This window comes from Ammospiza caudacuta, chromosome 8, assembly GCF_027887145.1.
Source record: "Ammospiza caudacuta isolate bAmmCau1 chromosome 8, bAmmCau1.pri, whole genome shotgun sequence".
In the NCBI taxonomy this organism is placed as follows: Eukaryota; Metazoa; Chordata; class Aves; order Passeriformes; family Passerellidae; genus Ammospiza; species Ammospiza caudacuta.
In genome coordinates this window covers 20,452,101-20,469,432 of record NC_080600.1, presented here as the reverse complement: position 1 = coordinate 20,469,432, position 17,332 = coordinate 20,452,101, and the positions used below count along the sequence as shown (strand labels likewise).

At 38.7% G+C, this 17,332-nt stretch overlaps 1 protein-coding gene across 1 annotated transcript in view; it reads right to left on the bottom strand.

Moving 5' to 3' along the window:
- Positions 1 to 17,332, bottom strand: part of CERKL (ceramide kinase like) — a 52,342-nt gene extending 35,010 nt beyond the window's left edge. Inside the window, exon 1 of the mRNA XM_058809373.1 lies at positions 17,104 to 17,332. Coding sequence (XP_058665356.1) covers positions 17,104 to 17,332 — 229 coding nt within the window. The remainder of the gene's footprint in view (positions 1 to 17,103) is intronic.

Below are 17,332 nucleotides of genomic sequence, written 5' to 3'. Positions count from 1 at the left end.
ATAGAACAATTTTAAAGAAAATGTGCTATTTAAATATAAACACCAACAGTTCAACAAGGAACCACTTTTTGGACTGTTACCTTACCACAGAAGCCCAGCATCCAGATATGGTACTTAAGGACTTGATTTCCATAACAAATATCTGGAGTATATGGAAAATACCAGAAAACACACATAAAATGTGACAATAATACAAGAACTGGACAAAAAGCAAAGAGTGTCACAAATGCTTCCTATGACCTTTGGCAAGATACCTAGCCCTCCTGACTATAATGAATAAATAAAGCTTTTACACATTTTAGGCTCTCTGCCCCACTGTGTTCTCAAAGTTTACTTCCTTAATAGTTGATTGATATAGCTGAGTGCAGTGTAACTTAACAGAAATAATTAGAAATTTTTAAAAATCCTCAAGACCATGCTAAAGAAAATACAGTGATCAGTACATATTAAAGAAGTGGTTTATTATAAAACATTTATCATAAAATTGATCACAGACCATCCTATACTGTATGAATACTACTTTTAAAATAAGCATTCAGGACATACAATAAACATAATTATATTAATATAAACCCAAAAATAAATAGAATTTTAAATTAATTTTTGACAGTATGTCAATAAATCTATGTTTAGGAATATTTAATATAATGTCTAATGCCTATAAACCAGCCCATCAGTTACTAAGCCCATTTTTCCCTCACTGTAAATCAGCAAAGCACAGAAAGCAGCATGCAGCTGATTCATAAAACCTCTACAGTTTTCAGCTACTTATTGATCAAGAAGGGCTGGCAGTGAGAAAAGCAGATATGATCATTCTTGCCAGAAAAGCCAAGAAAAAGTGTAAAGCTTTTCTGGCTATTTAGCACTTATTTAACTACCCTAAACATGAGACAGAAAATCTATTTCAAAACACATGAATTTTGAATGATTTCTTATTGCAAATTCTGTAAGCAGAGAGATCAAAATTCCAGTTTCTGCTTGCCAAAAGTATCCAACAGTAAGCTGAGGAGAAGGTGGTACAGCCAGGGCCAGGCTGGGGAGGGGCTGGTTTTTGTTTGAAGATTAGTTTTACATTACTCTAGTCCTTTTTAAAGGAGTTACAGGAGAAGTTTAACACAAGCAAGGCCCTAATCTAGAAATACATTTCTCAGACTGTGCAATGACCTGCTTGGGAGCAGCAAGGAGCTCAGAAAGTATTACAAGGGACTGAAGAGATGCATCTCAGTTTGTGCAGAGCTGGAGAGAAAAAGCAGGGTGCAACTACTCACTTCACCTTTTAATGGCAGCTATTCACTTGCAGCAGCAGCTGTATTCCTTCAGGGCAGAAAACTGAGCTTAAAAACATCTGACAGGGATACAACCCACTTTCATTCTCCTTCTCTAGAGAATCTTAGGGAGAAGGGATGTATTTTGTCAAGCAAATGCAATAGCTTCCTGCTAATCCCTCTCTCAATAGACACCCACCCTCCACTCCCCTGCCATGACTGCGCAGCCCAGCCCTTTTCCTGAAGTCTGCCTCTGGACAGAGCCCAGCTGAGTCAAATCAACCCCTAAAGTAACAGAGATTGCCCACTTTTCCCTGGCTTAGTCTGCTGACACATTGTTTAGTACAATCAGTTCAACACAAGTCCTATAAAACTAGAGATGCTACAAAGTGCTAAGAAAATTCACAGCAGGGAAGAAGGAAGAACTGGGACTGTCTGCTTTCATCAGCAGGAAGTCAACGTGGCCTGAGCCAATCTGCTGTGCATTTTCACTTCCAATTGCCAACTCCCCAAAGATCACACAGATCAACAAGAGTCAGTGAGAACTGGAAAATATGCACAATGGCTTCTCTTAATGCTTCAGAGCCCTAGTGACATCTCATACATTAAAAAAAATAAATTACAAGTCTCAGAATAAAATTCCACTTTGCAAAACAATGACACATTCAGTTATGTTTCATTGGACAAGGAGTTATTCACTATTCTAGCTTAAAGTCATCTTATTTTAAACTACTAAGCAATTACAGATTGCTAAAAAGAATATTTTTATGAAGAATAATGGACATATTTAAAAAATAAAATTCCAGAACAAATTTGTACTTGATGTTTCAATTTTTCAACACAATACTAGCCAAAAACCCAAGTACTTTTCCAGTGCAAATCTCAGTCATAGGATAAAGGTTTACATTACATAATAGAATAATTCCCTTGTTCCTAAACAATTTTGCTATACTAAAAGCATGGGTAAATGTAACCTCCTACCTTTCATCTTCCTCTCTTGTCTCTCACCACTTTTCAAACGGGTCTTTCCCCAAGACACCACAACCAGCTGATTCCAGCCCCTGTTCTCCACCATATCTGTTAAAAACTATTCCTCAAGCTTCTGAACACCCCCACCAAACCACAGGGCTGTTGCACACACAGCCCCTGTGCACAGCATCCTACCAACTGAAAGAAGGGCAGCCTTAGGGAACATTTGGTGTAGTCCTTGGAGTCTTGAGCTGGATCAGACTCAAGCTGGATCAAGACTTAAAATTTGTTTAAGTTTCACTACAGCTTTAAAAAATGGCAATAGGCAAACTTCTGAAAAGAACAACCATCACCAAACTACTTAGTTCTGGCTGAACCAAAAGAAAAGAGGATCCCATACTGTAAGAGCATAGTTTAGTACAGCTCAGAGGCTGGCTTTGCTGGAGCTGAGGCCTTGTGGAGAAAGGCCAGGCTTGGGGACTTCCCTGGGAGTATGACCAGATCTCAGAGTGACACTTGTCACCCATCAGAGTGAAACATCCTCCTGAGTCTGCTTGGTGCCCAGCAGGCCATGGAAAAGGCCTTTCCTCTTGTAATGAGGCTCATCAGACATCTATCCATCAAATTTCATTAGTGCCTTGACTCAGCTCTCACATAGAGCAGTGAATTACCTTGCTTATTAACTACAGGCTAATGGCAGAATTTCATTAGAAAAATATACTGACACTGGCAGTTTGAAAAGAAGTCAGATAGCTTAGTGAATAAATACCTCTGCAAAAAAAAAAAAAAAAAAAAGTGTGATTGAAGCTTTAGCAGAAGGCCTAACACTGTCCCAGAGAAAAAGCTTCACCTTAAGGAAGTTTCCCCCTCATTCTACACGTACGTTTGAGGGAGATGATCAATTTAAAAATAGCATAAAGATCTATCAGGAATAATGCTAGAACAACAAGGTAAGCTGAAAGGAAGCAAGGCAGACAAGGACTGATTCCCCTCCTGAAGCATTTGAGAGGATGCATGAAGCAAGAGCTTTGCTTTTAATAATTACACTTTCTTATTAATACCAGAGCAAGAAAGAGGTCACTGGAAATGTACTATAGAAAGCTCTACATTTTATATTAAGATCATGGCCCACATACTGCCTAATTTCATAATATGATTTGACAAATAGCTGCAAACCTTTTGTTTAGTGGCTTAAACTTTGAGGTTTTTCATTTAGTAAGTAAGAGGACTTATGGTAGAAACTTCAGAGTAACAACATTTTAAAAAGTGTCACTGATTTCCATCACTTCCCAAAACCTCTGCAAACATATGTATCATATACAATGACTAGTCTTACACAGACCAACCCTACATCCATCATAAAATGGAATTTATTTTGAGAGAGATTTCTCAAATAAAGAGAAGACTGGTATCTAGTAGCCTACATGATTTAATAGAGTGGGCTAGCAGAGCTGAAATATACTAAAGAATTCCCAAAGAGGAAACATGAGCCTAATTTTACATTTCCTCAAAAGCATCTCACAGATACACAGTGTTTGGTACCCACTAATTTATGTTACAATCACAGCAATTACTTCTGTCATTTCAGAAAATAAGGGAAAGCGGAGAAACAAATGACTTCTTATGGCCAGACAACATTACTGAGTTTGATTAATACAAGTTAACAATTACTTTTACTTGGAGCCTTACCGGCACCAGATCTGCCTCAGCCTCAAATACAGATTTATAAACCATCCATATTGCTGAATATGCTGAACCAGCAGCCTCTTCTAAACACAATTTCCTTCTGTAAACTGTGGATAATTCAAGTACCCTAGCAAGTCATGCTTTTAGTTATCAAAGCACAGCTATCAGCTGCTAGATGACCTCATCCACAAATTTCTACATGTTTGGCTTTATCCTCATTGATGTCTGGTCTGTTTCTTTTTTTCCAGAGATTTATGAAGGAAACTCTGTGATCCTTTGTATCAGTGTATCTGCATCTCCTGCCCTAGCCCAAGGGCAAGAGATGGCAATAGCACCACCAGAATCCTCTGACAAGCATAAAACCCTTCCCTCACCCCAATGCTCAGTTGCCACTTAGGAACAGGAAGAATCAGGCTACACCACTTTGCCTGCAGGGGTGAGTGAATCCTATTTTGTTCATGTACACCACACTTGTAACAAACTTAAAAGAAAAGGGCCAAAAACCCCCCCAGAATTGTATTAGAAGATCTTTATAATATAGATTTTCCCCCCTTTCTCCTTATGAAGACTGTTCATGTTTCTCTAACTTTATAAAATATTTTGTCTTAACAAAAACATAATTTATATTACATGATAGATGTACAATACAAAAATTACTTAGAATGCAACACCAAATTTAAAGTATTCTTAGTCAATTGTGCAGTAAAGAAATTAGCACTTCATATAAAGAGAAGGCCTAAAAATGCAACACTCCAGAAGCTTTCCAGTATTACAATTATTTTTATTATCTGGAATTGACTCCATTTGCAATGATGCATAATTCTGTGACTGAGGAAATTACAATCTCAGACTGTCATAAATTTTAATTTTTTTTTGTAGCTTAACACTACGACATGGCTCTCACAAAAGATTTGATACCAATATGATGTGACACAACTGAACCAAACCTTAATTTCACTCACAGTGAGAAATCACAGGATTAAGTAACACTGTGCAGTCTTTTAGAAAAGTTTATTGCTTCCAGATGGATGCAAGTTTCCTTTCAGCACTGATTTTATCTTCTGTACACAGGGTGCCAATGTTACTATAAATATAGTCAAAAGCAGTTATAAAGATAAATTATTAAAATATTGACATAAACAAGCTCATACAATAGCTCCTCTCTGCACAAAGTAAGGACAGCTACATTAGGGTGCTGTCTGTCTCACAAAAGTTCAATACAACAACACGCACTCCCTTTTCAGAAATTACAACCCATACATCAACAAGCACAAATTTCCAAGGTATCCACAGAATGAATCTGAATTCCAACTGCGTGCTCTTTGCCCCATGTTGTGTAGTGCCATGTGTTTCCCTGCGTGGTGCCACCAGGACACCCACCTGTGCCCGTGGATCTGCACTGAGCTCAGGGCAGGCTCACTGCATCGAGCAGCAGCACTGCTGCGCACACACTGCAACACACCCATGTCAAAGGAAAACTGGAGATAAGAAATATCTCTGAGCTAATTTAAATTTTGGTACATTGCATCACACACATATAAAGTCTATCAACAGGTCTACACAATGTTTAGCAGAAAAAATAACACTAGGGAATATCTGATTAGTCTATAAAAATTGTATATATTTCTATTTTAAAAATTAAAATACACTCAAAATGATCAGGTGAAGCCCTTAGAGTTGTTTTAATATTTTATGTTGTTATACCATTTAGAAATTATAATTCTAAATTATAATTTCTATTACCATACCTAAAACAATATTTTAAATGACTCATTACCATTAATAAATGGTAATGAGTCATTTAAAATATCGATTGAGATTTTCACAAGATTCTCAAAAATCTGGAGATCTCAATTTTGAAATGTGACATAACCAGTCCATAAAGTAGAATAAGTTAATGCATGCCAGAGAACATGCATAATTCATAAAATGCTTTATGAATAAAAGGTCAACATTGAGTATCATGAAATTCAAAATTAGGTATAGAGATAACTTGCACTTTTACATCAATCTAAATTAGTATAGTAAATATATACACAGAAACTTACCTATTTTCTGACTGCTTTAAAACAGAGCTACTTGCCAAAAAAGCAGCCAAAAAAACCTACCCCAAAATGCTCCACAATGTCTGCTTTCCATCCTGGCATGCACCAAAAACTTCCAACAAACCTCTCCAATGTACTTTAAGCAAGTCCTTTGGCATCTACCACCAACTCCTCCTATCTCCAGTATGGTAACTGCACATGCACTTCACATTTACATATCCTGGTACTAAGTACTAAAATCAAACAGAAAGATTACTTGACATATGACAACAAATACGACTGACATATAACAACAAACAAACAAACAAGCCGTTTCTGATCAGTCTTCACTGTTGAATAAACATGTCAGCTGACAAAGATGCGCTTCAAATCTCCCATAATACACACGAATTTTTACTCCCTCAAACTTTTAAATGCTAGCATTACACCAATATGCACAGGGATTACCACTATGAGGCTGAAGTAAGTATCTTACTTGCAGATCCTACAAATTTTACTCACAGCATCACAATCCTGCATATGGTTGCAGAGTCAGGGAGCAATTCCCATTCAGAGCACCCACACAGCAACAGAAAGATGCATCTTCAAACTCTTCAGCATGCACTTTCACAGTGTGTTATTGTTATATTCCATGCAAGTTTTCCTCTATCTCAATATTAAACCTATTTTTCTCGTTTAAAAGTAAATTTAACAAATATTAGTTCTTGCACATATCCAGCCACACATTACGCATCATACAATAATCTTTGACTTAACCATAAAGTGAATTGTGCAATAAAATTATCACCACCTGTGTTCAAGAAATGATTTGTATTGATATCTTGGCACATATCTTTAAGTGGCTGACAAAACTAATGGAAATGGATGTTTTGTATTAAGGGTTTTCTTCTGTGAACATAAGAAATCTTCTCAAACACATTTATGGATAAATATAATTTTTTCCATAAATAAATTTTAAAATAAATATATTTTTCCATAAATATATTTATGGAAAAATACCATCAAAGCATATTGAAGTTACACTTTTTCCCTATTCTGAAGTTGATCAAACTAAAACATTTGTAATTGTTTCAGACTCTTATCCTATACAAGTCTAACTATGTCTTTGGAATTTACCTTCCTATCTCCACAACAAAAAATAAATATATAAAAAACCCCAATACTATAAATAATTAGAAGCAGTCATATGAACAATATTTTCAAGGGAATTATGGCCAAGAAATTCAGGTTTCTTAAACATTCTGCTACTGCACTGTAATACTTAACCAACATTTAATAAAATGAAAAGGTATTTTGTTAGGCAAAGAACATAGTTCTTTAAACTGTATTGTTCCACCAATAAAAAGAAGCACCTTGCAAATGGAAAATGGAAGGCCAGGCAAACTGAAGTTAAGATTTTATCATTAAATCTTGCTTGGCACTGCAGACACTGGCGGAATTGCAGACTAGCGATGTGTGTGCTTTTACTCAAAATATCATTTAAATATAATTTAACTGGTTTCTGGTATGTAAGAGCAGCAATACCAGGACAGAGCAAACGTCCATCTGTCCCAGTATCTTATATCAAACCATAGCCATAAGCAGATGCTAAGAGAAGAGAAGGAATAAAGGAAGCATTTATTCTGTTTCCCACTAGTACTTTTCCATTCCCCACCTGTTTTCATTTGGGACACCCTGAGCTGACTGTGGTTTCTAAACATTTAAGAGCAGTAAAATGAGGCCTTCCATATCCATCTGAATCCACACAATCTTTTAGCATTAACAATCCTTTGGCAGTAAGTTTTACAGTTCTCATAGCTATCCATTTGGTTTTCAGCCTGGTTCTGCTCAGCCTTATTAGAAGCACCATATTTCCATATGTCCAGAGCCCATCTCCAGTACCTTCCTTTCAGACCAAGAAGTGCCAGCCTAGTCTGCCACTCTCATCCAGAAGCCATTATGCACCTTTACCCATTGTCATCCCCTGAACCTTCTCCAGTCCCACATTGCCTTTGCAGACACCAGAACTGCACACAGTATCCAAGATGTGGTTAAATAACTGCTGGTTTATAGAGCATACAAACATCTGCTTTAGCCTCTACTTACGTTCTAATTATCCTCAACATAATAATCCTAACAACTGTTTAAGTGACAGATGACATTTTGCACATGATAAACTATAATCACACACATTAGGAATGGTATAGCTACAGCTCCTGATCTTTATTCCAAGCTGATGGCATTCAAGCAAGAGATCAATACACTAATAATTACACTATGTGTAATTCTTCCCACTCTTGGACTCACTGTCCTGTTGCCTGGTCAAATCTGTAAAACTGCCATGGCTTTGAAGTTGGGCTGTAGGAAAGAACTTACTTTATTGCTCTGCTCCCACATAAAATCAATATTGCTAAATGCTGATGAAAAAAACAATATCTGTTTTAAGCAAGACAAACATTTGTATACATACAAATCATTGTAAATTAAGTACTGAATTTCTGTGTGTACCTTCCCCAAACTGTTTCCATAAAACAAGTGAAACCTGGGGACAAAATTTCAAAAACACCACCTGCTCATTTCCATCATATTTTAAATAATTAAGTACTCAGCAAATGCAAATCCTAAAAAAAACCCACCTCTTATTTAATTTTAACTTGTACTACAATTAAAAAAAGAAACAAACATTGATCAGGTACTCATTTTTCTAGTAAGCATTGTTTCCCAAACCAACTCCAGTTACTACTGGCTCTGTTTAATGAGTGTGTTGCAGTCAAGTGTCCAAGAAACATTACATTTGACATTAAATACTCAGCATATTCTTTTTCCTTAAATAAAAACAATACAAAATTAAAAACAGACATCTGTATACAATCTTTTGTATACATACAATACATTTAGGTTCACCAGAGAATGTCAGCTGCAGAATCCACGGAAAAAATCTGTTCAAAGTTTGATGTTGACATGAGTTACCACCATCTATAGCCATCTAACTGTTAGTGTATTATTCACTGGCAGCACAATAATTTTGATCCCTAGCTAATCACCTCACTCCAAGTTAAATTACATAGATGTGACAGAGCAGGCCTTTGGGAAACCCAAAGCCATCCAAGTGTGAAATCTTCCAGTACCTTTCTTGACAGAGCATTTTGACAAGAATCCAAAAGGCCATGCAACAAACAGAAGACCAGGGAGAGGACTTGGACAGGAGCAATCTCATTTTGAACCATCTTCAGATCAGCCAGGCAAAAATGTGCTATTTTCACATAGAAACCCAGTAAGTCACCTTGAATTTTTTCCTATTTTCTGTTAGCAATTTATTTACAAGAATTTTCACTACTTAGAATTACATAGGCTTTTTCAAAAGTCATTTTCATTTGTTATTTTTAAGTGAGAATATTCTATTTCTACTATGCTGTACTAAAACAACACGGAAAAATATAACTACAAGATAATTTTTAAACTTTTGTCAAATGACAGGAGGGTGATATAACAATAAGCACTTAATTACCCAAACTCAGATCAGTATGTGCAAAACAGCATTATATTTAGTCATAAGGATTCCTTGCTGTTACCCTTAACTTGATCATTCACGTGTCAAATTTTGTTTTTCCAAGACTGCCTGCACTGTGTAAAGACCTGTTTCCAGGATACCTATAATTGTGCAGTACATAACATCTGTTGCTTTGCATTTTGAGAGCCTCACAAAGAATACTTTCCTATATTCACTTGAGTGTATGGACTGGCAGAACAGATATATTGTCACAGTTCAAATAAACTGACAACTACAGCAACTATTCAGTACTGAAAAGCATCCAACTAACTACCATCTGACGTTGCTCAAACAGGCAACAGCCAGGAAATTCAGAGTTCAGCACTGAATTCTGTTAATGAACTGACCATTTGTTTAAACTTGGAGCACACAGGTGAGAAACAGCCACATGCTGGACTAGAAACCTGTGAGTTACACCAAGTCATTGAAAAAACTGTTGTAAGTGATTTAATATATTCCTTTCACAACTAGGTGAGAAGCTGGGGAAGGAGGAAGTTCCATCAGATCTTAAACATAAGTGAATTGTGTTTCATCAAATCCCTTACAGGTCAGCTACCAGACATCAAATCTCACAAAAAAATTCAGGCTTACAATTTCAACTTTTTTAATAACACATGGTTTTACTGTTCAAATCTGCTCTTCAACTAAAGGGGGAAGAGTTCCTAAATTGCAAGTCTAGAGTTCCAAAACTACTTCCCTAGAGAAATAGTTTGAGATGTACCATCCACACTTTTAGTCCCCAGACACCTGTATTTCTGAAACAACCTGAACAATTGAGTTGGAAAATATTCTAGTCACTTATTTCAAGTCAGCAGTTTTAAAAGTTTTAAAAAAAAATCACAACCCCAAAAATTGACAGTTAATGTCTATGAGACAGGAATCAATTTAGAAAAGGATCCTGGTAAAACACAATTCTATAGCAGTCACAGCACTAAACGACAAAAAGGTCAAATTTTGAAAGGAAACAGCAGATACCACCACAAAACTAGCAGATGTTCCTAAAGGATCATCTGTACAAAAACATAAGCATATGTGAGAGAAATCCAACACTATCACGAAATCAGTTGGTGTCTAACATAATAGCAGTTCCTTATGGCAATATGGTAATACATGTATCAGATACTCAACACATTATGGTTTTTTGTCTGCACATACTGCTACAACATAAGTCATAAAAACCAGGACCACTGATTTCCTCAAAAGGAAAACATTAGTTCCACAACCCACAAATGTTAAGGTACACAGACTACTCTGTTCTTCAGGTTATGTTCTCAGATTTTCTGCCACTTAAGCTTTTTCATAAATTGTCTTAGTAGGATAAAAATACCTTTAGAGAACTGCATGTCCTGAATAAATACTTCCTTCTAAAGGCAGTGCATAACATAGCCAGGCATACCTAAATGAAACAGCAAACAAAAAGGGATTTCTTCTATCCAATATCTATTTGTTTGGGTTTTACATAATTGCAACAGTATCTATTATTTACCTGCTGCTTCTGTGACATACATAGTTAACAAGACATTTACAAGGAGAGGAAAATTGTTTCTCTAAGTTTAGTTTTATTGAATCCAACAAGAGCAGATGACAGACTTCCCTGCTTTTATTTCTTTTTTGCAGCTGCAGAAAAAAATTCACTTTCATGCATCTTCCAATTAATTACGCCTAAAAGTTAAGATAAGCAGGCAACATTTGATGCAATAGAAAAAGACAAAGGTGCATAATAGAGGGTACAGATTTGGGGATGATATGGTAAAAGGACAATCAAAGAAAGAATACAATAGCATCTAGGATCTGAAAGAGGGAGGGGCTAAAAAAATTAGTGTTTCTGAAGGGACAAAAACCAGGATAATTAAGAAATTGAGATAAGACATTTGACTGCATATCCCTACTTCAATAAGGGATTTGATTGCATATTCTTTAATAATTTTAAAAAAACAATAATTTAAACTGAGAAAGTGACTCAGTGTTACAGCACCATTGTGGATATGAAAACATCACTAGCATGGGCATCAAAGATTGGTTAGCATATCAACTTATTTTTTAATATACACCTTTGGATTCTCTCCATCATGCTCTGTAAGCAGGACCATCATTTGACTCTTGCACGCCTTTGCCAAAAGGCATAGCCAAGAGTGAACTGTGAACAAGATAATTATGGAACCTTGATACCTTTTTTAAAAATAATTCACATTCTACTCCTCATTACCTCATGATGTCTCCTCTAACTCTCCAGTGATTCCCCAGGCTGTATCACACACCCCCTCACTCCACAGCACCATCCTGCATGTCTCCCTGTCTGCCCAGGAACGCTCCAGCGTCCCCTCCAGTCCTTTCATCCCTCCCGCACACATCAGCTGCCCCAAAGCCCCCACACTCCCATAACACATCATCTCAGCCCCACCACAGCGCTCCTGACTGCCCCTGATGCCCACCCATCTCCCTGCAATCCCCTGCTCAGCAGCCAAAGCCCAGCACCAGCCACGCCTGGCTCGTTCCTGGTGTGCCAACTGGCCCATGGCGCACAAGGTGCTGTGCCAAGCACCCAGCCAGGCACCAGCCTCGCTCCCCAGGCAGGCAGAGGAGAGCAATAAAGCAAAGCACAACCTTATCTCTAATAATACAACATGGCAAAGACCTAATTATTACACAGTGCTACAGGAGAAACAAAGGAAAAAATCTCACCCACAAAAACAAAACCCAGCACCTTTATCCAAGCCTAAAACTTGCTCAGTTTATGGCCTACAAGAGCTTTAAGATAACACAAACCACAAATTCATCAACAGAAAGTCTTACGTTAAACAGGCCATAAAGTAGACTTACTTTCCATGAAAGCTAAATAAATCCTGTTATTTCAAATTCCCATAGCATCAGAATCCAGCTCACTAACACAGGCAGAACTTAATGTGTATGCAAACCTGAACACACAAATATAATTTTCAAGAACTAGCACAGAAACTTTTTTCCTGAACAAAGTTTTAAATATCTGATCTCTCTCTTTGGAGGTAGAGAATTAAAGTGCATATAAAAGGCCCTATTAGGTATCCAGAGGATGTTAGCCCTTTTCAATGTAAGCAAAGAGGTGGATAAATGTGTGAAATACAAGAAAGAATAGAAAGAATGAAACAACCTAAGTTGTGCCACAAACACGTGAACTGATCTTCTGATAAAGGAAAAAAAAAACCACATGGACAGTCAAGATATGTTCAAAAGTCCCCTGAAATAAAGAACAAAATTTAAGACTCCTTTAATTAGTGTATCCTATTTCCATAAATACTTTTCAATTTCCACAATAAATTGTAGATTAGTAAATTATTTTGCAGCTTCATAGAGCAGTTTTCTAAAATACATTAATTTTACAGACTTCCTGGAAAAATATTTGAGTGCTTTATAAGTTTAGATACCATGGGATTGTTTAAAACTGCATGCTTTCTTCCTTCAATTTACATCCTAAAATGTACATATGTATATAAAATGTCACATATTTATGTGGCACATGTCACTTTCAGTTACACTTCATATTTCTTACGTCTCTTCCTTAAAAATAGTTTTTCTGTTTGGATAACAGATAAGCCACTTAGAGAAAATATGTTCTCTACATGTCAGAAGTAGAATCAAAAGCTTTGAATTCAGTCCTCTTGGAACTTCAGTAATTCACATTTTGTAACAGCCAGTTTCCATTTCCATTATTCCTGACTGACCGATAGACTGACAGATGTCTTACTTTAGAGATCCCAAACAGACTATTGGTATCTATTTCAGCCACATCTGTTCCTAAATAGCCTTGGCAACAGGCCACTATGCACTCGGAATTAATTTTAAGTCCTTTATTGCTGACTCTTTCACTGTTGAAATACATCAGTGATTCTTTTTTCCTTATTGCTGCACTTCCACAGAATATCTGTAAATCTATATTTTAGATTAACAGCAACAAGAACTATAGCATACTATAGATAAGAATAGTATGCTTATTATTAATTAATTTAAATTAATTATAAAAATATATTTTTTTATTTTATTCATTGTGAAATATATATTCAACAGTACATTAACCTCTGGATTGCTCCAAGATCTTATTTTCTTGTTTGTTAATTAATTTAGAAATTATGTTCAATTACTTATAATTAAAAAGCAAGCTTTATCCAAATTATTACTATTATTATCCCAATAGGCAGCCCAGCCCAAAGGCTGTCAGTCAGAGAATAACTTCATGTGCAGTTTAGTACACTACACACACACAAGAAATTACACTTATAAAGTTTATCAGGATGATCAAAATCCTCCAGGCTTCACATACTGGTAAAGCACTGGACAATTGCCAGTTTTGTTACATTTCCTACCTGTCAGAAATCTGCTGAAAAACTGCAATTATTGTTAATCAGGAAACTCTGTGGCAAACTTTAAAAACATGCTGGAGGCTTTAAAAATTATCAGAATTACAGTCTTTATTTAACAACAAAAAAACCTGTGTGCATAAAGAGGATACAAATGATCTTCTAGGAACTTAGAAAAATCACATATAATATTCAAATCTGTACTTAAGATCGCTTTCGCTGCTGTAGTTTTGAAGCAGCACTCAAAATGAGTGAACCTCCCCAGTTCAGGGCTGGAATATTAATATACAAGTCTTGTCTTTTTCTTAATTTCCATTATTATAGCACAGGAATGACACATAGAAAGAGGCTAGAGAGAAAAACTACCAACTACTGCCTGTGAGCTCTGTGTCTCATTGAGGCGCCCAGTGCACTGTTAAAGGCAAGCAACCAGCTATGGGCCAAGGGGTTCTGCCTGCAGGGAGGAGAACAGGCTCAGCTGAGCTGCATACCCAGGCTGGAGCTGCAGCCTTTCCAAGGGGGCCCTGAGCTGTGCCTCACTTGTCCACATTCCCACCTGACACATTCCACAGGCTCCACACCCAGCCACCTGCCCAAGACTCACTTCTGCCATAAGCTCTGTGATAACAAATAACACACAAAACTCATAATGGGCCATGCTTATTTCAGAGGTAGGAACTTTGCTGTGGAGTGAACAGCAAAGGAGGCCATCAAAAGTCATCAGCAAGCATGGGTAGCCAAAAACCTCTTGGAGACAAGAGCTGCAGAACTCCAGGACAGAGTAAAGGAGGAAGTCCTCCTGATAATCAGGCTGCCTAGAGCCCCCAGCAGCAGCACAGTGGAGCAGAACTACACATACATACATCCCTGTGACATGACTGGGCCCAGGCACAGCAAACGTCCCCTGCCTGGGGACTTTGAGCTGCAGCTTTGAGCTCTGGTGGAACCTGGAGGAGCCAAGGCTGCACAAAATACCACGTGTAAGAACAAACAATCGGAACCTCAGAGCTGTGGATGACAAACGACAACTTCAGCAAGACAGGAATACATCTGGAGAACTATGGGGGATGGGAGGTTAGGAAAAAGGGAACAAAGCAACTACCTTATGGTTCTCTGATTTTGACAGACTGTAGCAATTGCCATAGAAAAAAGACCTTTCCCTAAAATAGGAAGAATTGCTACAAATGAGTCCAAGCAAGATATTCTGCAGTGCTTGCAAAGCGTGAAGACCTGGCTTGACCTCTTAGAGCCTCAGGCAAACTACATGAGGAAGCTTTTGGGTTGGAGAGAACATGCATAAGCCAAATCTCAGTGGAAAGACTTGTCCAGAGATCTTTTAGCCATCTCTGAACACTCCACTGCTGTACTTATCTACGAATGAGACCCTACCACAGATGGCTCCTCCCAGCACCGGGACAGAACACCCCAGGGTAAGTGCTGCTGGGAGCCAAGAATGAGGGAAAGAAAAAACATTCAAGCTCCAGAACCTGTGTTTGACTGCTGCAACTGCAGCCTCTCAAAAATGAAACTATTCAGCAGCTCAATGCCACATAGTATAAAACCAAATTACCAGAAAAGAAGTTTCAGCATATATTTAATACATGTGCAGTAAAAGCTCAAATCCTGATAAAATTGGCAACAGTTTGTCAGTGCTGCTTTTCATAGGACTCCTGAAGTCCTGCCATCTGCTACAGGTCTGACTATAGGCACTGCTAACGTCATTACCTCTCAGGAGCTATGGAAAGTTTCTGGTGTGTGGATGAAAGCAGCTGAGAGGGATGAATTTTTCCTAGGAAAACAAACAAACCAAACCAGTCAAACAAAACAAAAAAAGCCAAAACCACACAAATTCCAAAACACAGAAAATACTCCCCATCTCTGGAAGCATGAAGCAATATACACCAGAATCTATTCTTCCTGTCTGCACCTTAATATCCTTCCCTGATGACAATTACAAGACAATTACAGACCCTAGTTCCTGATATATGGCAATTTAACCTACATTAAAGGAGGCAGAACATAAAGTGACAGACATATTAGAGCTCTACACACAGAACTAAATAATTAATAAATCACACTACAGATCACATACACAGAGACCTGTAGATAGTCCCAAATGAGAAGGAAGAGAGCCTCCAGCGCTAGCAGCATTACCTACGGCACCCAGACCGGCTCCCCAGGAGGAAGGGCTGTGCCCCACACCGGGTGTGCGGGCGATCAGAACTCAGCAGTCCGGCTGCAAAGCAGGTATTTCAGTGTGAGTGCAGCACTGCATTAACACGGTTACACTGTGCACAGGAGAGGAGTCAGCAGCAGGGCATGACTGTGTACTTGATCAGTTTCCATAGCTCTGCTATCCCAACATTAAATGAACCATAATGACTTCACCTGCGAGCATCTAACTACTTCTTTGCTTCACTAAATGCTGACTCCATGGTGATGAGATCTTACCTACAGGAACTTTTAATTTCTGTCCAATACACTTCTAAAATAAATGTGGTATTTTAAGCCTGGACAAGCAAACCATGCCATCCCGGGAGGCAAACACGCTGCCTGGAAACTGCATTCCTGAATACAACTTTGACTTCTCTTTAATGTAAACACTGGGAGGTCACTGAAATAAACAAGGACGTTTAGGAGTGTGTACGCAGTTTTACAACTATATGTATGTTTCAACAGTTTCTAGGAAAAAGGTATCTATTTGGATATGTTCAAGCAGCACTCCTTTGTTTCTTAAACTTTCGTATATAATTTGTTTCACTTGATCAAATCCTGTAACCACACTTTCTCAGCGTGTTGCCGTGTGAACGCCATAGAGCAACGACGACCTGCAACAGAAGCCTCATCACAAAACTCAGACACATCGCGCAAAACCATACTCTCCTCTCTGTGCTCTAGCTTATGTACCTGCCAAAGAGTATAAGCCGGGAAAAGTTGATGCCGCAGAAACAAAATCAAATCCTCTTACTGCTCTGCCTGGGGCTAAAGAGGCCATACAAACATGCTCTCTACCTTCTGTCCCTTCCGTATGACCCACCAAGAAGACAAGACTCTTGCCAGAGAGAGCTGGTTCAGGTACAAGACACTCAAAGCGTTATGAACAATTTCTGTTTCTCTTCAGTCAGCAAAGTAACCCCGAAGGGAACAGAGGTGCCCGCAGCACTGCCTCTAAGCACTCTACTGCAATCCCGGGTTAGGGTGCCTGTCCCGCGCTGCCCGGAGGGCCCCGGCCGCCTCTCCCCGCGGGCCCCAGCTCGCCCCGCCCTGCCCCGTCCCACCTGTGGGGCTCTCGGGCAGGATGGGGCTCCAGCGGAGCCGCCGGGCGCTCAGCACCACGTCGCAGCTCCTCTTGCCGATCTCGAAGATGCCCCTGAGGAGCGGCTCGTCCCCGGCCCGGGCCGGCGGGGCCGCGGCCAGCGGGGCCACCCTGCGCCGCCGCTCCTGGGGCGCGGCCCGGGCGCGGCCCGCCGGACGGGGGAGCGGGGCGGGGGCGGCGGCGCCCGGCAT